This window comes from Harpia harpyja, chromosome 16, assembly GCF_026419915.1.
Source record: "Harpia harpyja isolate bHarHar1 chromosome 16, bHarHar1 primary haplotype, whole genome shotgun sequence".
Lineage (NCBI taxonomy): Eukaryota > Metazoa > Chordata > Aves > Accipitriformes > Accipitridae > Harpia > Harpia harpyja.
Genome location: NC_068955.1, coordinates 25289387 through 25313142, shown reverse-complemented (window position 1 = coordinate 25313142; position 23756 = coordinate 25289387). Strand labels below are relative to the sequence as shown.

Sequence of the window (23756 nt, the reverse complement as noted above, 5' to 3'; positions counted from 1 at the left end):
AAAGTATTTCAATTTTAGGAAACTTTCTTCCCTTATTCTTCCTTTTAAAAAAATAAAACCCTGAAAAAATACTTGCCTTATTTTAAATTAGGGGTTTAGTGTTTGAGGTTTTTCTCACAGCTGCCGTTTTCAAGTAAGATGTCTTTTCTAAATGTTCAGTATTTCCATTTAGATGCTGGCTTTATGAATAGCAAATATAGGCCAGTAATTGAGAAGCCCTGTAGAATTTTCCTCGTTTTCAGATGTAGAAAATCACCCTTAGGTTGTTCAGAAACTATATTAGGCTGCACAAAAACCATCCAGCGTCCTTGTCAGAAAAAATCAGCTTGAGTTGCAGCTGACAGAATGCAGAGCTTGCAGTGCACCTAGTACTGTTAAAAACATCTGAACAGCTATATAAGCTTCCTGCATGAAGAAAACATATTTCTCCTAGGATGGCATGGGGGTTAAAATTTATCGAAAAGCATGATCTAAATCAGCATTTTCCAGGAACTTTTTTAAAGTCATTTTCAGGGTACAAAATGAAGTACTTCTCATTAGAGCTTCAGTGGTTATCAGTAACCCATAAGCCTTGTTTTGCTGGCTGCTTACTGGTGCATTTAATAAAATAAAGATCACTCAGTGGTGCCGTGGGCAGCATGCAAGGTGATAGCCATATTTGCTTACTGTAAATACAAGAGAAAATCACACACAAACCGGCTGTAGTTTTGACAAGTATTAAGATCCCTCTTTACATCTGTACTTCTGTACCAAAGTGCAATTAGTTTTCCTCGCACAAGGATCTCTGTTTATCTTATTCTGCTTGATTACTTGAGTATAATCGCACCGTTTGCTTCATTGCTCCTGGTAGTAAGCGCCAGTTTAAAAAGGGGAGGATGAGTGTGTGTAAATATACAGAATTCTGCTGTAAGACTCTAATTTATGCATCTGGATGACAGCGTTTTCTTAATTTTTTTCCCTCCTTTACTCTTTCTTTCCACAAGGTTTGGTTCACGTACAGCAGATTCCTCGGCTTAATAGCTTGATCTGTGATGTGTCAGACACGAAGGACCTTGCTTTTAGATTAAAAAGGAAGCTGTTCACCATTGAGGTAAGAGAAACAGTTTTGTTTCACTATTTAGAACCCAAAAGGTGGAGCTAATCCCATCTCTTATGTTTCGTTTTGTGAAATACATAAAATATGCATCAGATGTTGTAAATTCATTTCGTTCTGGTTTTGCTGTTCAGAATGGTTTTATAAAATATTGTAATATGCCTCCTGATTAAAAATGTCTCATTTGCTGCACTAAATTGGTCCGTTATAAATAGTTTATTTTGGTTTAAAATGTACATCGAAAGTAGGCCACAACCTTCAATAACAAAGCGTGACATGTTCCTGAGGATGTCAGGAGCATATTTAATTAAATGTTAATGACTTGCTCTTACTTGTGTTAGTGGGTGGGAAAGTAGCTACATGTTATTACCCCAGTAGAGGGATTTTAATGTATAATGCTGCCTAAAATTGTGTGTGGTATGAGGGATAAGTGTCCTTATCAGCATTCAGAAACCATTTTCTTTGCATTACTGAAATCACCTTTCGCTCTTTTATGTCATTTTAAACACAGTATCATTTACACTAATGTCCTTAAGTAAATTTCCTACTAAATTTAAACTTTTTTCTGTGACCTTTATGCAGACAGTCCTGATAGAAGGCAGTAATACAAAAGATGTATTTCATTTTAATCTTGCTAAAGAGCAAATGAACATAGCACTATTAAGCAATTAGAGCTGATGTATTTATTAACCAAGTAATGCTTAGAGATGGAAGATGGCTTTTGGGGTGATGTGATAGTCATCGGTACAGTCTGGGCAAATTTTTTTTAACAAAGACATAAAACAGCCAAGCATCCCTGACAAACCATTTTGTTTAATCTCTTTTCAAATGAAAAGCTCTTAAGCAGACCACTTGTCTTAACTGCTTGAAACCATAAAAAGAGAGAATTGCCACCAATAAATTAGCATATTTTTTACTCCATCACCAAATGATGGTCAATGTGGCTTGGCACTGCTTTGGTGTTTGGGACTTCACCCTTAAGTGACCACTTTGGCCCTTATTTGACCCTCTGCCCTTTTTAGCTGGCCACTTGATAAGGTAACTTAAGGGTTCTCTCTCTTCACTGCCTCCTCCCCTTCACAATTGCAAGTAGCCCTAACCTATAAATCATTGAAAGGGCCCTATCAAGTGACAAATTAAGGTGCCCTCCTCCTAATTAATGGTCATCAATGTCTTTAATTATCTAATCCTATTGAGAGTAGTTAATAGTTAATCAGGCAGCCAGTTCTTCATGCAGGTCATCTCTGCATGAGTGCTAGAAGTTTCTCAACTAGAGGTATCCTCTTCAGAAGCCACTTAAAGGCAAATACGTAAAGGAGGGCTTTTTTCCTAAAGACATTCCTTTATAATGTTTCTCACTTTCCAGAGAATGCGGTTAGTGAAACCAGGCATTGTGAGGTATTAAACCATTTTAACAACTGCTTTTGAGCAGTACATTAGAAACAAAAACCTCAATAGTCTGTGTTTGGTTTTAAAATATAAATGTTCTTACTGTTTTCAGAAGTGCAAAGAAGCGTGCACCCTCGTTTCACAGCATAGTAAATTCTCATTTATTATAGTTATGAACTAGCATAGTTGGGGGTTTTTTTCCTCACTGTGAATCCTTACTCAGAATATAATTTTTTCAGTCATCTGAATTTGGGATTCTAATTTGTAATGTAAATTGGAAGCAAAAAAAATACCTTAGCAGGAGGCTCTGTAAAAAGAATTGAATTAGCCATGGGGCAGAAGTGTTGGGAACAGGGGTGTAGTGGAACTCTTGAAACAACCTGTTGCCCTAGACATGCGTATATGACCCACTTGTACAATTTCTCCCTTCATTGCTGAGCTGCAGCCCCTTTTGAATAACTTCAGGTTTTGTTAGAGATATGCTTTCTATAAGCTGAACTGACACAAACTAGCCCTTTTTGAACATGTTATATCACTGTCCTACTGTGATCTTCCTGTACACGTTTCACTGATCTATAATACATATGTTTTTCTTCCTCATACTATTAAGGGAGGCAGACTACAGCTAGGCTGACTACAGCAATGAGGTCAATAAGAAAATGGGAGCAAGGGAAAATTGAATTAAGAAGGGATGTGAATATAGTCTTCTAAAATGGGTTTCTGCAGTTAGAATGTGATGTGTCAGCAGTCAGGTTTGGTTCTGGTGGTAAAAACATAAAGCAGCACAACAGTGTGCGTTACAAGCAACAGTGTGATTTATACAAAGTACAACTAAGTTTATGACTTCTTTAGTATGTAGCTTAAATGTGAAATGAAAATATATTTTGAGTACGTTACAGTTTTTGGAAAGCTTCTGCTTAGTTATATACACAATTTAGGGTAAAAATACTGACCTCTACTTGAAATGCCACTTTAAAATCATAAGAAGCATAAAAACATAAGAAAAGTTAGAAATATACAACCTATGATTTATGGTAAAATTTCTCCAAAAAGGATTTTCACCACTAGACCATTCTTTTTTTACAGTTTAAAATAGAGCATGGGACACAGATTTTCTCATCTCTGGATTGTTCACCAGTTAAATAACTCTTTATGGTTTGGCCCTCATCAGTAAAAAACCTTAAATGTCAAATCTGTTTTATTAGATTGCAGTTTTGTGGGAGGGACTCCACCTCTTTAGAGTCTGCAGAATCATTTAACTGTTTCAGTTTTTCTTGTATCTTCTTCATCAAAATAAGAATGACTGAAATGTATTCTAAAGGGATTTTTTTTTAATTCAGGATGAAAATGGTTTTTAATGAATATTTATGAGTGTTCATTTTCCATTTGTAAATTATGAGCTCGACCTTTTCCAGGAAAACTTAGACGTTTATGGTAAAAGGTGCAGTAGCCATATCAAGCTTTCCCAAATCTTCATGTTAGTTACTAGCAATATATTATTATATGCAACATTATTAGAGATCTATCTTATGTGCATACCACTTTAAAGGACACAATTTTGAAGTTAGCCTGTCTAATCCTATTTCTTCCCACTTTGGAATCTTAATTAGAAGGAGATAAAAACCATCATTTGACTAAATTATTGTCTTGAATCTGTAGCAAAAGGTATAATCCGCAATTGGGCCAATTAGTGTACCCCATAGTTAGCTATGCTGAGGCAGGAAACTTGATTAGATCTGACACCAGCCTAGTTCCCACTGTTGTTTTGCCAGGTATGATGGTCAGACTTCAAAGGGCTTGAGGCATCAGCAGGGCAAGGTTTGGAGGCCAGCTTAGGTCCGGTCGTTAATCTCTCTGCTAAAACCACAGCAGCCCTCGCACAAAACAAGCTTACACGACACAATCATGCGGTATTAAAGTTTGGGTTGAGTCATGCCAATTTGCCTTTGATTTTCTGATGATTGACTAAAAGATGGCTACATGACTAGACACATACTGAAAGTTTACTGATTAGGTAAGTTCCCCAAATATTTGAAATATTTTTTGATTTCTCAGTTAAATGATATGACAACCCGTTCATCTTAATGAAACTTTTCAGCAGAATTGTTCTTGAAGTACTTTTTGCTTTGTTTGTAGCGCTGAATGTAACTTTTATCAACATTTGATAAAGTTTGTAGGAACATTATGTTCATAGTTTTAGTTGATAGAACTTTATCTTTGTTGTTCCAAAGCCTTCTGTATCAAAACTAAAGGAATCTGTGCCTAAATTTGATTTTTTCACTCCTCGAAATTTCTAAGGAAACGTTGTTTGTTATTTAGGTACATTTACAATCACGCGCAAAAGGGGTATTTCCTGTTAATTATTTTCCACCTCACCGTTGCGTAAAGCGCTGTTCCACGGCTGCGATTACATAAGTGTTCCCTTCTTTTGCAGTCTGATTTGTTGAAATATTGCAGCTACAGTGACATGTTTCCATTCTGAGAGAAGCCTAAGGCTGCTTTAGTATTATTCCAAATGATTGAAATTGCCATCTTGCTGACTTTCCCTTGGGCAGCTTAAGGCCTGTTTACTTTTGTATTTGTTTCACATGTTCCCTCTGAGTTTGGCTGGCAGGACATCATTACCTGGTTTGACAAGACAGTTGGAGAAGATTCATATTTGATTAACTCCCTTTGTTACTGTCTGGTCAACATAAACCTCTGAAATTATGTATTTAAAGTCAAAATTTTTGATAAATTCAGTATGTTTGCAAATAGGAAAGTTTGTGAGGGGGTTTTTTTAATTCCCTAGTTTTGCTTTACTGCAGATTTTTTAAGTCTTCAGGTAACAGTCAGTTGTTAATAGTATAGAAAATAAGCTTTTTCCTACAAGTTGTATAATATAGTTTGTCTAATAAATAGTTGTTGTGAATTATTTTTTCTGATTTGATCAATACACAAGTAAGAGCCAGCTAATGTGATTTTCTTTTTAATGGCTATGTAACACCTGTGCAAACCAGAATAAAAGTCCTTAAAAGACAGCTCAGTTTGAAGCCAAGTGTCATGTACTACATAAAGAATTGCCACACAGCAAAAATAAGTAAGTTTCCAGGAGATTCTTTTCTGAGAGGTGTTTCCTAACAGGAGGAGAAGAAAGTCAGAATTAGAGGAGTCCTGTGGCAGGGAAGTTGCTGGTTTCTCAGTGGCAGGCAGATACAATATGGTACTATGGAGCACTCTGCAGTGCATTTTTCCTGGTGGTAACTGCCAGAGTAAAAGGTTATGTCTTTGGAAGGAAACATAATCACAAAACCCAGCAATTGAGTCTATATAGGATTAAAAATAAATACATGATTCCAAAGGCATTAAAATAATGTCCTTTCTTCATCTGTCAATAAAGGACAATCAGAAAATTAGTGTTTGCCAAAATAAGCAAGATTTAATTGCAACTCCAGATATTCACTTGTATGCTATGTGTCCAGCATTGGTATTTGGAAGAAGACTTAAAACTCTTTTCTTTAAAGATGGTGAATCTGGCAATTAAAAACAGGAAATACATCGTAGGTAGCTTCCATCTGAAATCTCTGTGGTTTGTTGTTTTTTTTTTTTCATTCTATCCCTTTTCATTGCTTATTTTATGCAGACTATACTGTGGTAAACTTCTTATTTGCAAAGGAGAAGTGCAGTTAGCCACTGCTATAGATTATTTACCAAAACAGGTGGGTAAAACGAAGTCAGAACTGATGTCTGCAGTGCTTCAGTGTGGTATTAGCATAGCACGAGTTTGGTCCTAAGTGACTCGGGAGATGGTGATGTCACCAAGTGCCAGAACTGTGCTCCCAGAAACATTTTGTAATTGTTCATTAAACACATCAAGAACAGGTATGGACATAATGGTTTAGGGTTATTCATGAGCTATTTCTTCTGGAGGAACAAATCAACCTTGTCACCAGTACATATGGGATCAGCGTATATTTAAAATACACACATGTGCCTTACCAACCTCTCTATCAGTGAGAATCAGAAAGTGTTCCCTGTACCTCTAATAGTATCACTTCTTATAGGCTTGTTCCAAGAAAATTTGAATCAGCCTTCATTAATGACTCACCCTAATCCTGATCATATTTCACTGATGTTTATGAAGTTGAGTAATTTTGTAAATAAACAAACATTTGAATTAATGAACTATTTTAAGCAGTATTTTAACGAAAAGAATCTGTGAGCCTGAGAGCTGACAGAAGGCAAAACATTGGTTTATTAGAAATTTAAGTGCGGTGGTAGTTCTATAGCAATCAGTCAGTAAAATACGGAAATGAATTCTTGTTCGCTGAGATAAAGTTCACACAACGTTACACCAAAGCTAATATATGCTACACGATACATGTTGTAATACTGGAAGCTTAGTCAATATGCCTTCGTATATAGATAAAAGCAACTCTGTATTTTAAGATCATGCACTGGGGGCATTACAAGACTTGACCCCATGTTAGGGCCTTACAACCTCAGAACGGAACCTGCTTTTACCAAGCCAGAGCGTAACACAGGTGTGACCGCCTGGCTGCCCAGTGCCTGGAGCGTGGATGAAACTTTACAGGTATTCCTGGTTCACAGGTGAAACAGAACTTTTCTGAAATGTTACAGAAAGTGTATTTCTTTAATTTTCTAATGTAATAAAATCTTTGGGGCCTCTCGTGCCCATGTATTTGAGAATACAAGTACCCTCGGGGCTTACGTGGAAAACGTCTCTTTCTCCTCAGCCTGCCTTGAGCAGATAGCATCATACCTGGCAAACTCTAGTACTAGATGTTCCACTTCAGCTCAGGGACTCAAATGCAGGGAACGCTGCATATAAAACTAAACTTTCTGACAGAGAGAGGTAAAGCATTGTAATAAAATTCACCTGAAATTTATGCCAGTCAAACCGCAGTTGCATTGATTAGTCCTGTCCATTTTCCCTATTATATTAATAAAGACATTTCCACTGGCTTATTTAAACATAATTCAAAGGATAGTAATTATAACACCCTAACATTTTCTTAATCTGAAATTAATAATACTGCAAAAAGATTCTCCTGCAGAACTATTTCTGTCATAATTCCAAGCTCCATTTTGCATTATTTCATCTAGTAGCCAGTTCAGGTTCTCTTTACCTGGTATGGTGTACTTCACTGAATTGTTTTGTCAGATGCTGTCAAGCCAACCTACCATTGTTAAAGAAAATCAAACTAAATCATTTTGGCATGAGCCTTCCAGGAATAAGGCACAGAATATGAAGGGTTTGATGAAATCAAGGATTTGATTTCAATATTGTAAAAGACTGCCTGTCAAAAATGTATTACATTCTTTCAAACAATTTTGAATAAATAAATGTGTTTAAAATTGTGACAGTACAATTTAGATAAAGTTTTGGGAGATTATTTTTAAATTATAATAACGAGGTAAAACAATACTTGGAGTGCTCCTATTTAAAAAGAAAAACCCTCTGAATGCTAATGGTACATAGAACTGAAATCAAGTAATAAGTTTTATGTGGTATATGGAATTTCAGAACACTTGTATCTTATGAACATGTGGAAAAATTTAATTTGAAAATATCACCTTCTTATTATGTAAAACTGAATAAAGTAAATTAAAACATTTCGATATTCTGAAGATGAATACAGGAAGGTACTGTTAACTTTCAGATTGCGTATGAAGGTTTGTAATATCCTGAAATTTATTTCATAATCAATTTTGTTTTATGGGTTGTTTGACATTATGCAAGTATAACGTGAGGGCTCCATTCAATTTTTCAAAACTTTAACACTTATAATACAGTGCATCTGCAGTTCCTTGTTAGTAAACAGAACTCATATATATTTTTATTTAAACAAATAATTATGTTGTTTAGAAATATTCATACCATAATTGTGTTGTCGCAATGGAAGAACATGCAACAAAGCCATTAATGCAATTAAAGGTCACTTGTACATATTGTAATGGACTGCTCATGCACAGGATCTGTGTTAAGGGTCAGTGCTGCAGCATGAAATAGATTGGCCTTGTTCAGTCTGTAAATAAATGGGTCAACTTATCTTGTATTTGCCAGACAAATAAAGTAGTTGACATATTCCCACTTTCTTAGTATTAGAAGACAGGTAGGCTAAAGAGGTCTTTCGTAAAAATATTCATTGGTAAAGATTAAAAAACTCTTTATCTACAAGCAGCATATTTTCCACTAAAGCGGTAGTGGAAAATTTTTTTAGACAAAGGTCTGTGGGTCTAAGTTAGAAATATATTGATGGTGAGTGTTTAAGAAGCAAAAAGAGTTAAGCACGATATTCATAGTAGTTCTCAGCAGGAACTGAGTGCCACCTCCATTAAATGCTCTTTTAAAATACTACCAAGTTTTAATAACAGTATGATATTTCATAGTTGTATAATGTTCTCACTTTACAAATAACGAAGTCAATCATTTCTTTACACAGTAAAACAGACCTCTGAATTTTATATATCTCTGTAAATGCAGGAAAATAAAAATTAAAGCTTATAGGAAGTCACATTTTCTCAACCACAGGTCTACATCATACCTGAACCTTATTGAAATGCATTGAAGTAGGAGTTCAGGGCTATTACTGAGAATAATGAGAATAGGATGATTTTACATCTCCACATGGAAGATGTGCACCCATCTGGATCTTCTTGTCTCAGTACTGCTTGTTATGCTTTTGATTATTGATCTTTGCGTAGAAAGTGATTCAAAGTACTCTGTAAACTAGGAAACTCTAAGATAGCCCTATCTAAAACTTGGAAAAGGTTAAAATGTCATTTTGTAGGGAAACAGAGCAATGTTTGCTATGACTAGTAACATGCTTAATCAAAGAAATTCCAAAATGTTTGATTGTAATTGTGCAAATTCAAGGTTAAGGGATAACATTTCCAGTCTTATGAAAATATTAGTGATTTTGGATGAACATAAATCTGTAAGGAAACCACAAATTGATGGCTTCTTTAAATTTTTCACCTCTACAAAAACTGTTCCATACCATTTTGCAGATTTATTTATTTTACTGATTCACAAGGAATATTACCCTTTACTGAACTGTTAACATACAGGAACTTTTTTTTTTTATTTTTATTGAGAGCAAACTAGTCATTATTCTTAGTCTGAAAGACTTAACAAAAGCGCCGAAAGGAGACAGGAGTTAAAAAATATACGTAGACTGGAAAGTACTGTAGGTGAAGAAAAAATGTTCTATAACTGTTGTGCAAATACTACTTTCTGCTTTGGCCAAATTATGGGGTATTATTTGTGACTGAATTCCAGAGTACATTTTATTTTTATATTCCTGGCCAAGAGGATTGTGCAAAAAGTAGATTGTCATAAGCAAAATGGCTGAGGACTACGGTGCCTAAGGCATAAATAAACTTAGATTTTGGTCATGCCATCTTTATTGCTCTCTTTCTCACAGTTGTTTTAGTTGCATGGTTTTGATTTTTTTTAAATTTGCTTTTTCTTGGTTGTATTACATATGGTTTTCAAAAGATTCTGTTATCATGCATAATGCAATTTAAAATTTCTCATTGCATGTTAAAACCAATAGCTTTTGAAATATCAAGTGAGACTGTCTCCAAGGAGAAAAATTATTTATTGAAGTTAAAGGGGTATTTCTGGCCAGCTTAACATTAACACAGTATTTACCCCCTTCAGAATAATAGCTTGAATTTGAATGGCATTACTAAGTAACAGTTCAGCTCCCTTTTTCCTCATTCCTTCCTTCTGAAGAAAGTGAGCAGTAACTGTATAGTGTGCAATAACCAAAGCTTTGTATTGGATGTCCATAAATACATAAATAAATGAAGTGAATTTGGGTGCCAACGTGTACCAGCCATAGGCTGCTTGACTTTCAGAAAACAACTGGTAGCACTCGCTGAAAATAATTCACTTTAAGCGCCTCATTTCAGATATTTAAGGTTTGAGAAACCTATGGGTTTTAGCTTATGAAAATAATGTCCATGGGCTCTTCATTGTCTTTTGTCCTGCTTCAAGACTGTTATAGCAAAAATTACTGAAGAATTTTCACTCTGACGTCCATAAAATTCATATGTTTACAAAACAGTTACCAAATGGACTTACCTTTTTCTAATATTAAACCACTAATCTTTGAGCAGTATGTCAGCTTGAGTCATGTTTAAAAGTAAAAGCAGAAAACAAAAATAAAAAAGAGTTTGTCACTTTTAAGTGGGAGGATGTGAGTATTACTGTGCAAGAGAAATCAATTTCACCTTCCATCCAAAACAGTGCTTGCTATTCTTAAAATAATCTGATTTCTTAATATTTAAAGTTTTAAGATCTTTAGTAATCTATGCTAAGGAGCTGTACATTCACTTGTTCTGAAAAAGATAGGCTTTGTGTGACCTGCATACAAACATTTGAGGTGGATGACTTGGCCATGATAGCTGAGTCTTGAGAAAACTTCTGAAGTCTCCATGGTATACCCAGAATATCTACTGGGGGTTTGAATAGAACCTTAATGGTGTATTTGTAAGCAAAACATTTCACATGTCTGGATAATAGCTATACAGTGACCTGCCTTGTCATTGGGTTGGCTCTAGACTCTCCAGCTGGAGGAGTTAAGAACTGTGCAGTTGGTAGATAGGCTTGGGGTCTGTGAGTGGCAGAAAAACTTTAACAACGGCAGTCACATTCCACTGTTCTCAGTCAAGGATTATAGTGTTCCAGTATAGTTTTCAGACATGCACCCTGACTTGCTTTTATTTGTGAGCCAACACACAATTAGGTGAACAAGGGGAAAAGTTTTGGTTGTGTACTGAGTCTCACTGTTACTTCTTGCTTTTAAGGGCTTCTACACGCAGCCTGAAGTTTGGATGGTTACCTGCGTATTGGCAGAAAGTATAGCAGAATATGATGAGTTAATACAATATTCATCACTTTTTATTTTCAATCTCATGTATCATATGAAGCTGAAAAGAGTAAACTAAGGAAGACCTTGTTCTGGGGTATTTTTGGAGTTAAAGACGTAGTGTCCTGAATTCGTAGTGCTTACTTGCAGATGGAGAGTAGGAACCAAGTAGGGTATGGTGAAGCTACACTCTTGGGACTGACCAAGGGAAGTCTGCTTGTAGAGATAGCCACAGCTTGTACCCATCTTGATATATAGTATGTGTGATGTACAGAATAAACACATCCCTCAGCCACTTGAGCTGCCATACTTTACTAACTGAGAAGCATTTTATTTTCAGCTCTTTATTATGTAGTGTTATCCACTGATTGCATCTCTTCTCTCATTGATTTATTAGGGATTTCATAATGTGTTGCTTAATCAATAAACACTGTAGTCTCTTAAATCAGTTACGTCTCAGGTCTGCAATCTAAAGCCCCTGAGGCAACACCATATACTTCTTAATCAGTAGTTCTCACCTTTTGGTATAAGGCTTTGTAATGCTGGGCGGATTACAGGTTACCTATGCTGCCTCAAATGCCCTTTTACAAACCTTTTGCTACCAGAGAGTAGTGTGACAGGAGTTATATGAGCTTTTGTTGCTCTAATATAGGGAAAAATGGTTCTCCTTCCAGGATGAGTATTTATTAAGAGATATGAACCAGTACTTAATTTGTAATTCTTGTTGTGTTAAAATAAGGAATTAATAAGAAGTAAATCTAATATTTGTATTTAGATCTGATCCTCAATAGTAGCATAGCCATGGGCTGTTTGTGCTTGGTCTACATCATCTAGACTAAAAATAGCCTTCCTGTCATTTTATTGGCAGCGTTTTAGCTACTCCTTTAATTCTGTTTAAAAATGGATAGAGAGAAAGATAGCATAAATATTGAATGTGTGCAGATATTCCAGTAAGTAACTAAAAGGAGATTCCTGATGCTTTGAAGAGCTGTATAGTTAAATGGAATTCACATTTTGCTTAAGTAAAGAAGCATTTTGTAAATTATTATCATCTTAAATGTATTAGGTTAATTTTTATTTTTGTATTTGTATCTAATGAAAGTAGTTACTTTTAAATATCTAGGCATTAACATATATTTGCTTTATTTTATTAGTGTCCTGGTTAGGTTTTGTTGTTTTTAGGTTTCCTTTACATTTTGATAAGAAGTTACTGATGAGGTATTTTATTTCTCATCAGTTAAATAAAAAGCCACATTATTTCTAATTTTTCTTTTAATAAAGTGAGGTTTTGCAGAATAAGAAGACAAATCACTGCTGCCTGCTAAAATCTTGAGCAATAGTCTGAAAATTTCTGGTTTGTTATGTTTTGTTTTTTGAAAACCTGTGGAAACAGTGAAGGAAGAACTGGCTTGTTCTTGTTCTGTCTGTCCTAAGAAAACATGGGCTACTTTAGGAACTTCCAGGACCACAGTTACAATATGGAAAAGACACAGTTTTGAGGTGGACTTGCATCTGTTGTTTTTTTTCTGATCTGAAAAGGGCATTCTGGCTCTAAAAAAGCCATGAGAATTAGATTCAGGTTACTGAAACGCCCCTAAACCTACAAAGGAAAATTTTTGCTTTGTTTGTAGAGTAAGGCTCTAAGGTAGAAGTGTTACACTGAAACGATGCTGTCAGTGGATTACTTATATCCTTATATAAGAAGCACTTTTTCCTGGTGTAGTCTGAAGTAAAAATTATACGTGTACCATGGTCTTTTCTACTTTTGCTTCTCCTGTCTTGTTCAGCCACACCATGGTGTGTATCTGCATCCTTTAGGACAATACTGTTCTGCACATTCAGTGTAGGAGTTGTCTCTGCTCACACAACTAGGAATATCTGGAATACTTTCTTGCAGCATTTATTTTTCGTTTTTCGTTATTTTTTGTTTCTCAGGTTTGTGTTTTGAAATTATATCATTACTTTACAAATTGATCCAAAAGATTAGGATTTATTGAATGTGCAGTAAGAGAAGACATGTTTGAAAGTAAGTTATGTAACTGCTGCTTTTATGGAAGGTTGGTGGTGGTGTTACGAATGAGATTATGAAAAGAGGAGCAATGAGCATTGCAGTTTTTACATTAGAGCATCCAAAGTAAAGTGTATAGTTGCATTCCATCTGTTGCAAGTGCATAGCATTGTCATAGGGGGGTATCAGTTTTCAGAACTCATAATCAAAACGGAATATTTACTGGTGAAAATTAGGCATAACTAGAGTATTGTTATATGTACAATCTAGACACCTGTTGGAAATATCTATAAATAAAGCAGAATTTGTACAAAGCCAGGAATAGTCCATTAGAGATCATTTTTATTGAGAGACGTATCACCATTTATATGATGTGTTTGGTTAATGAATATTCAAACTATTTTATGAGCATTTTTTAAGCTTTTTTTTTTCCTAAAAGAGGAAGTATGGTTCTGTACAAAATTACATTCCTAAAAGATTTACTGTTCTCAGCATAATAAAAATACTGTAAAATTACTTCCTATCTTGAAAAATCAAGCCAGCTATTCTTGTTTCAAATTTCATCTAATATATTGTTCCGTATGGTTGTATGATAAACACATTATTCCTTGAACAGGAATTAAGAGTAAAGCTGCCAGGAAGGGGTTTTGTTGTCAGAGTAGTTCCCGCCTCATGTTTTGTAAGAGATTTCATGGTCCCATTGTAAAGAGTGGATGATTTAAAACGTGTTCCCAAGATAAACTTTCCCATTGTCATTAATGAGGATGGATAATACTGAGTGACAAGTGCATTAGGAATGACACAGAAAGAGCTGTTAGATTTGTCAGAGCATATCACTTCAGGCAATGAAACTTGAGGACATTCTCTTTTAGCAATTTTTTGCTATTTATTAGAGAAGCAAAGATTGTGATTGCTCACACAGGTGGATTTCACTGTTTTGTTCATTAAATATTTAGGTACCTTTGAAAAGGTAAAGGTGACAAATATGACCATTATACTCCACTGAGAGGGGTGCCAATGGTTGCTTTGCCTACAAATAATTCATCAAAACTAATATACCTTTTACTTGTTTTAAAAATGTTTATTTGGTGGATAATTTTTAATTTGCGATATTTTTACTGAATAGGAAAATTTAAAGTTACATAATAAGAAGTGCTCTGACCTGTCATAGTGAAGCTTCTGGGGTAAAGAAGCTTAAAATTAGGACACTATACATGTAATTTACATTGACTTAAAAAATTGTATTTCTCCATAGAGAAAGACTTTTTAAATATTTATCTCTGAATAATTAATAATGTATGACTTTTTCTGGTGTTTAAAATCTTTCCAAACTACAACATGCCTATCAATTTCCATTTTGAACATGCAATTGGTCACTTTTTCGCCTTGATTCATCTTGCCTGGCTGCCAACCAAATTTTGCCTCTGTGTACCTTCTTGACACTAATAATGACTGAGTTTCTGTTCGTTTGCGTGCAAGATTTCCCAAGCGGCAGTTTGGGGCTGGGATAAACTATCTATCATGATTGCGTACAACTAATCTGCCTCAACCAAACCACCCAATGATTGAAATTGCATTTGACAATTCACCTCTCCTTGGCGTGCCTGAGGTGAACATAGCTACAGACCATCCCCTGAAGGGCATAGCAACTCCTCCATATGTTGGGGAGGATCCTTTTATTTGTGTCAAGAGACTTTTAGCAAAGCATGTATAGGCAGGGATTATTTTTTTTCTTAGACTTCCTTGTTTTCAGATGCATGGCTGCCACTTTCTCCTAACCAAAGCATTTTGGGTTTGTGAAGCATTTCCTAATTTTTAATTCATTAAAACTGTTAAACTCTTTCTCTGAGATAAACTAGTGTGATATTGGATGTATAGGAGATAAAAAATTCAAGAGGTATTTAAAACGTCATGTATTATTTGTTAGAACGTTATGCTATTAATATACCAGTAGTGCTAGTCAAACATCAGACAAGATGCCTGTTACTGTGTTGACCTTTACCAAAGCTTGCACCTGCTTGCAGCATTTTGATAATACAGAACCTAAGAAAGAATGACAAAGCAAAATCTGTGTCTGTCATAGGAGAAATCTTTTAGTTTTTTTCCAAACTGTAAATTTATTCATAGTGTGTATACTTACTGGTTTGAAAAGCTGTCTGTGCAAATGTTACCTGATAAAACAGACCCTTTATTTCTGGGTGAGATTACTCAAATAATCATCAGAGTAAAAAGCTTTCTAGGATTGCTTTTTGCTAAGTACTATCCTTTTTGTATGAAGTCACTTTTATCATAAAAGTTTAGGTAATAGCCTATGTCATCAGGAGTGCTACCTTTCATTAGTGATGTGTATGATTAGCTCCATCAGATATAATTAATTTGTTCAAATACAAAGTTTCTGAATAGTTAGGGTAATAAAATTCAGTTTCTAGGGAGATGATTTCTTCGTAGTTTTCTGCTATAGTTCCAATATATTGAGTTAAAAGATACACTGTTTTGATATATGAGTCCCTTCCAACTCGAGATGTTCTATGATTCCATGATTCTGTGATAATCCAGATAGAAAATACTGAAGAATTGCATTCTGGAATATGTTTTGATTTCTCACTGTTTTGTGTAACAGTGTGTTTTGCTGTATTTGTGTATTTCTACAGAAGCCTAAAGATCTGCAGCCAAATTGTCCTTCCTGTTGCTGAAAAGGGGAGTTTCAGTGGTGCACTCATAAAGGCATGACTATCAGCCTAATTTTCTTTCTGACACATCAAGTCATACTTCTCTCCTTTCTTAAAACTGAAATACATTTTTTCAAGCACTTTCATTCAGCAGATTAAGTTCATGCTGAATTAATAATCTTTTTGAAGTGCTTGACAGCTGAATATAGTATATGTATCTATTTTCATTGTGGGGAGGAAGCTAAATAATATGGGTATCATGCTTTCCATAGCATTTCCAGCCAACCAAGTCCAGAAGAGTCAGGACCTTTTTGATTATATAAATCATTAATCTTAGTAACCAGCTGCTCTGAAGGCAGGGAAGAATAATTCAGCCACACAGCCATGCTCAGTTCACTTGTTACAGTAGCAGTGTACTAAATCTACCCATAATTTATGTCCTGCTTTCCATATTTGTTCATTTATTTATTATAATTAATTTTGTTCTCAACCTTTTTTCTTTGAGTGTATCTCTGGCACGACACAGTGCCCTGTGTAGATGCTGCTATCTCTAAACCAGCTCTCATGGGTACAAAAAGCAATATTGCCATGTTAGACGTGGTAGCCCAAGCAGAGCACCCACTTAACCACAGCTGTTTGCATCTTATTGCCTCGACGTGTTCTTTGTAGTAACTATTTGGTTTGTACATGATTCCAGAACTCTTTTTTTTTGCCCTTGGTATTAACCATGACTTCTTAAAAAATAACTTCTCAAATTTTTAGTCTGGATTTGAGATTTTCTTGTGTATTCCTTCCTGTGTGACATCAAAGCTTTATGCTGTGACTTGGCATAATGACCTTCCTCATATATAATAGTTCTTGTCCACATGAGAAGAAACAGTTGTCATAAAAAAAATGAGATCTTTTTCAGGCCTCTGCTATTACATATTAAATAGCTGTACTGTTTTTATGGTCTATAAAACAAAATTACAGGGGTTTGGAGGTGGTGGAGAAGTTCTATCTTGTTCTCACTGCAGCGCCAAAGAAATTAGGGGAGGGTGATTTGGATAGCTGGGGTCTGCAAATTCATCGACAGTCTGAAAAATTAAAGGTTCACATCCTGCTATTCATATTAAAGTAAGGACTGATGCTGGTTAGAGAGTTTTTCTTTAATCTTGCATAAAAGGATTATAATGCTGGCTTATCAATAGATTCCTAAAATGAAGTATCACGATTCCAGTTACTTAGACAGTTTCAGTTTTTATGTAAAGGCTTACACATCTGACATTATAAGTGACTACGGGTTTAAAAATAATTTAAAAATAAAGAGCATAGCAGTCTGGGATATTTTTATGATATATCTAAATCTTGAAACCCTGGTGAACTGCTGATTCTTGAACACATTGTCTATAAAAAAAGATTATTTTGCTTATGAAGACTTACAAGTATATATCTGCTTGTCTTGATCAATTGCTCTGTGTTAGTCTGAGGCCTTTAGTCACTTCTCAGTGCTTAGATTTTCTTTTTTGGTTTCAATATTCCAATTTTTATTTCTTCAATAGTTTCTGCGACAGTTCCTTGTCTACCTAGAAGCGTACGTGACAGCTCCTTTCTGGGAGTACTGAGTGGCAGTGACTGAAAAGGCAGATCCTGCTTTTATAACCTGCAGTACTATAGTACTATGATTTTGACTTCTGGTGTATTCAGCCATATTAATTACCCAAGAATGGTTTGTGACTTATGACTTAAATGAAAACATAAGATTAGTAATATATTAAATACGTGGTAACTTGACCAACTACACTTTTGGGACTAAGTTTGTTGACCACTTCCTAATTCTTAACAAATAGCCTTAAAATGAAGATTTTATATATATATATATATATATAAATCTCTGTATTAAAGTGATTGAGATACTTTGTTACTGGCACCAGTTTTGTTAGCAAATTGGTCATAGTGTCCTGGTATGTGCTGGTGACCTAGCCTGGTGTATTCACCAAAGATCTGAGTTTGAAATTATGGAATAAATTAGTTTGGTAGCATTGTAAGCGTGATTTCCTGTCAGTTACTACTTCCTATCGCTTAGGTATATCTTTCAGTTTTACATAGTTTGTTAAACGTAATTATGTAGTATGGTTATTTCATGTATCATATTAGATATTCAAGCAAGATGTGCATTGTAAAGAAAAGGTGAAGCTGCCCAAAATGAGAAAAATAAATGTATTATCTTTTTTTAAAATAAGCAGTAGGCTTTAAAAAAAGATCTGACGTATATTTTTTTAAATAATGTTGTCAACTTTAATTGTACACTTAAATTTATTACATTTGTCTTCTAACCCCCAGTTATGCCCTCATCAGCAACTAGTTCTGGCCTTGGGATCTCTAAATGTACTTATGTGCAATTATAGAAGCCACTGAACATTGCATTTCAAGATGAAAATGCAGTTATTTGTAATTTCTTCCAAGCAACTTCTCTATATTCATCTGAATAAGATCATCAGATGGCCTTGTGTAAAGTATTTACAGGCAAAAAGAAGTTCTTTTAGTAAAAAAAGGATTTCCATGTATTTCTTCATGTTGAATGATGCATATTGATACAGTTTTTATAATTCATGTATTTCAGCCATTGCTGACATAGGCTTTAAGTGCTTGCACATTCAAATATAGCACACAATATGGCATGTGTAAATGGTGTCATATCTTACTAGGTCTTTCTACTGGAAGTCAGTAGTGCCCAAAGTAGATCATAAAACTTGTCTATCCTCTTGAATGTCACTTGTGCATGGCATTTTAGGCTTTAAAAGTGCAGTACCTATCTTTGAAACATTTTAAATCAATATCAGACAAGACTGTTGGGATACAATGAATGTTTTTATATAGGAAAAAGAACTATTTCCTGTTTTGAAAAACTGAATGAAAGTTACACTGGAAAGTTACAACCTAAATAAATTTATAAAATAGATAACTATTATAGTAGCCTTCTAAAGTATCAAGATGCAACAAACGGCAGGAATCACAGATTCCTACGTGGAGGTGGTCTCTTCAATTAGGATGAGATTGTGTCGTGTAAGACCAACATATGAAAGTTTCCCAAGTTCAAATTAAATACTACCTGAACATTTTTTTGTATATACTTAAATATCTATGTTCTTATAAAGTGGAAGGCTGAATTGTAAACTTATTTATCACAATCGGGCTCTGATCATACTTTGATGGATTTGGGATTGCTAGGTCCTATGGGTATTCATGCACTGTAAGTAACTACAGCAGTTGTGACAGCAATGAAGCTACTGGTAAGAAGTCTTTACAACACTAAAACATCAAAACCAGCAGATAAAGTTGATGCAAATCTAGTCTGTAATTCAGGGAAGGCTTCCCCATCAATTTCCATATCTACACACACTGTGGTGATTCATAACGGCTTTGTTATTGTAGAAGCAAGAAGAGATCAGTACAATGCCTTTGTATTACAGTAGCGTAATTTTTAAATCCACTCAAAATTAAATTATTGCTTTCGAAGACTGAAAATAGAATAGATTTTTAAACTTCTATTTCAAAAAAATAGTAATTTTTATAAAACAGAATATGTAATTCTCTCTGCCGTGTTGATAAAACTTCACATATTATCGATCCCTTGAAAAATACTTCATAGACCACACATAATTGCAATTCCTGAGATAGGACAGATGTTAGGAAATTGTCAAGTCAGACTTTCCATTGACTAAAGACCTTATGTAAAAATGTACAAAAAACTCATTTGGGGTTTGGGGTTTTTTTTTGCAAGTAATGAGAGCTATTTACACAAAACTGTACTGCAGAGACTGCTGATTTGTGAAACTGAGCAGACCCACTATGTGTTTGTGCAAATGGAATCAATAGAAAGCTGCATGAGCATCCGGTTGATATGTCTATAAAACTCATTATTTAGAAAAAATCAGATAGTCTGAAAGTAAAATAATAGCAGAGGCATCATTTGCCCTTTCAGAGAGTTGGATGAATCTTAGGGACTTGGATTACAATTACAATTAAAAATAAGAATACTTTGGCTTGTCTAAAGTTGACTCCAGGAATTTGGCTGATACTCTTTTTCAATTTTTTCATAAGAGCAAGCTCCCAAAGAGGCATAAAAGTAAATGGTCATGATATGTAAAACGTACTGGGTCTTTTTAGAGTATGAAAGAAAGGACATGAATATATCTAGAGAGAGACATTTTGGGGGCAAGGGATTTAGTGGATTCAGCAAGTGTTTACATACTAGTTTAAGAAAGACCTGATCATTGTTCAGGTTATTTGGCTTAAAATACTAATAGTACATCCTAAATGCATATATGATAAGACTGTGTTGTCAGTTCAAAATAAAGTTAAGGCACAAGGCTGAAAGAACATATGGGGCTTTGAATGAATCTTAGGTTTCATCAGGTATGATCTGTGGCAGAGCAAACAATTCTGATTACAGGAGTGTTCCTCATAATGACTGATATATACAGAAGTCTTGAAAAAACTATAACAGCTAGCAGATGATAGCATGCAAAAAAAAGGTGTTGCATCTAATAGAACAGAAAAACATGATAAAAATTATAGCATCCCCTCTTGAAATTGAACAGTGATTTTTCCGTCAGAGCAGTCTGTCAATACATTGTGGTATTGTGATATGTTGCCGTGTTTGTGTTTCAAAACTAATTTTGGGAAGCCATTCATTTTTAAAAACAAAGTCTTAACATTTTATAGATGTTGAACTACTTTCCAACGTTTTCTACTGAATTTGCAACACTGCCATAGAGCAAGAGAGCTATTGAAAAATACTTAATTAGCAACATTTGTACTGTAAGTTTTAATGTTGGGATGTACTTCATATATAGTTGCAAACTCTGTAAAAATGAAGTAAATAGAACTAGATGTAAAGTGATAAATCAGGCCACATAGACAGCGATTGTGATGTATACTCTTTATATAATGCTGTTCATATCTTTGACCTGTGGTCACTGGTTTTTGGCTGACGTTCCTGTTCATCCTGTATTCCTCTTCATCTGCCCACCTTCCTTGTCTTTGTTTTAAGAATCATGATAGGAAAATCCAGGTAATCTTGCTCTTCTTGGAGGCTGGACTAGATGATCTTTAAAGGTGCCTTCCAACCCAAACCATTCTATGATCCTATGATTCAGACAAAGACCCCAAATATTGGAATGCCTTTAGCAGCTGGATTAATGCCTTAACTTCATTACTGCTACACTCGATTAGCAACCAAACTCTTGGCTTGCTATGAATATGAACTCATTAACAAAAAGCAAGCCAGATAGCCAGTCTTATGTCCTAGAGATTCAAAGGAGGATTCTGTGTCCTCTGGGATGGAAGTTCAACTGACAATCAGAACTTCAAACCAAGCTGCTTCAAATGCTGTGGGCACTGCCACTGTTTTCTGAACTCCTTAGCAACATAGAGTCCTTGTGACTTAATAGTGTTGATCTGCCAAAAGAAATGTGATCTCTGGTGGAAAACTACTGTTTGATGAATTGTTTCATTCAGCTCCACAATCGATGAAAGTTCTACATAATATTAAAAATTCTAGGCTTATCCTTAGATGTCTTTGCTTCTTCCCAGAGCCCGTGAAGACAAAGACAGAAAAAAGCGTTTTGCACAGACTGAAGCCTGTTCTTCATGAATATTCAAAGACTGGCTTCAGTCACAAAGAACGGAAAAGCATATCAATCCAACCACTTTCATTGATACAGGGCTGCTGATTCAGGTGTTTCATCACACTGCCTTTCCTCCTCTCAGTGGAAACCTATGAACCATTTCCCTTTTTTGGATTTTTCACCTTCAGTCTTCTGCTGCCTTAGCACTTTTTTGGAGATAAGCCTACTTAGTACCATCAATCTTGTTGCAGATTATGTAAGACAGATTAGTTATGGACAGTCACCATTGCTTATTCAGTTCATTTTGTCTTTCTGCTGTTAGGCAGTTTCCATGTCCTGTAATGTTTAGGGACCCTGGTTACATAAATCTGCTTCAAAAGAAGACAAACCCACTGTCAGTGGGAGTCACGAAATGCCTAAGAGACAAGGATTCTTGCTGTAAAGTGTTTCTCTGTGCACAAGAGAAAGAAGTATGTTGGGCCACCTTGAACTTACACTTCATTTGCAAGTTCAGATCCAGGATGATGATTCTAGCATTTATATCCTTATTCGTAAAGAGGATTTTTGCTGTCTTTTGATGTACAGGACACCTGCTTCTGTTTGCTTGTTAGTGTGTCATCAGAGATACATTCATTTTATAGCGAGTCAAGACTATTGTCATCGGACTTGTCATAGTTCCAAAAGTTTTTAACAACGTACTAGCAATTGTTAATTGTTCATTTGAATTAGCATGCCTCCTTTTCAGGATGTAGATGACTGATTGACAAGGAACAGTCAAGATACTGCCTGTCATGCTGCAACTTGGACTGTGCAGTAGTCTACACCTAAGGGTAAACAGTCAAGGTATCCTCTCCCTGATGTTCAGGCTCTCAAATTTATTAGGGCAAGGAGGGACAAAGTAGTCATAAGACCATACTTTCACCAAGATAGATTTCAGATTGGGTGAGTTAAGGTACTGGGTTTTCATTCTATCATCATTCTATCAAAACATACAAGGCAATATGCTTACACAATGTCTTGTAAATGACAAGAAGTACAAGGTGTGCAAGCCTGGCTACAGCTGATGTACTCGGACAGTTCTCATTCTAAAAGCAATTATTGCTGTTTCTGAAGCTATGTTGTTCAGACAGTGGTAGGTATCACCCACCCACCCCCACCCCCCATGGTATATACAATGTATTTCTATTTAATGTGCAGCAGTTGACCTTTGGACTGGGACACTGAGAGTTAAAGTGGTAGTCTGCTGAATGCTATAGTCTGCTGGACCTGGACTGGGAAATTTCATCAAATTAGCTGAATAGAGGTCACAAGCAAAACATCTGTTTGCCAGTTCTCTGTCCCCATTTCTCCCATCTTTCTTGCAGAAAGCTTTAGGGTTTTGGTATTCTAACCATGCCAGACTCCACACAACAGCACAGATGATGAGTAGATCTCACTGTTAAAGTACACTTCTTTCTCCCCTGCAAGGAAGTTCCTTCTCAACAGTTGGAAGGGTGATGTGTTGCTTTGCTGAGTGAACCAGGTTCATTTGTTCTCCTGAGTCTGTCATCAAAACTTAGATCTCAGTCCTGTCATTCTGGACTAATGTTTAAGGCTAAAGGAGTCTCCGTGGTCCCATTTCTTAGCTGGACAAAAGCTTGCTCCTGGTCTAACTCTCCTGGTTTCTCTCTCTCCCTCTCTTGTAAAATGCCATTTTCCTAAGACTACCTCCTTCTCCAGCAGCCCCTCAGGAACCTTCAATCTTTTTTCCCTATATGGTTGCTGCCTTTATCTTTGCCAAGCCCTGCAGCAATCAAAAACTTCCTGTTCAACTGAGATGTACAGGAAGAGGAAAAACCTTGCATTTCCTCCTATTTCTTTTGCAAAGGGAAGGGAAGAAGAAAAAGAAAGGCAACATCAGGAGAGAAAGCTGGAGAAGAGTTCTGCCAGTCATGGCTTTTGACCCTGTTTGCCACTACAGGTGAGACCGTGCAAAGAAAATTAATTGTACTGCGGAGAGAGCTCCACATACACACACACCCCCTGACCCTATCTCTAATCCTTTGGCTGCAGCAAGAATAGTGTTTTACAACTCTATTAGGATGAGGCTGGGAGAGCTGTTCA

At 35.6% G+C, this 23756-nt stretch overlaps 1 protein-coding gene across 1 annotated transcript in view; it reads left to right on the top strand.

The window, feature by feature from the left end:
* Nucleotides 1-23756, top strand: part of ELP4 (elongator acetyltransferase complex subunit 4) — a 154419-nt gene that overhangs the window by 68802 nt on the left and 61861 nt on the right. The window contains exon 9 of the mRNA XM_052811628.1: nt 984-1090. Within this exon, the coding sequence (XP_052667588.1) occupies nt 984-1090 (107 nt within the window). The remainder of the gene's footprint in view (nt 1-983; nt 1091-23756) is intronic.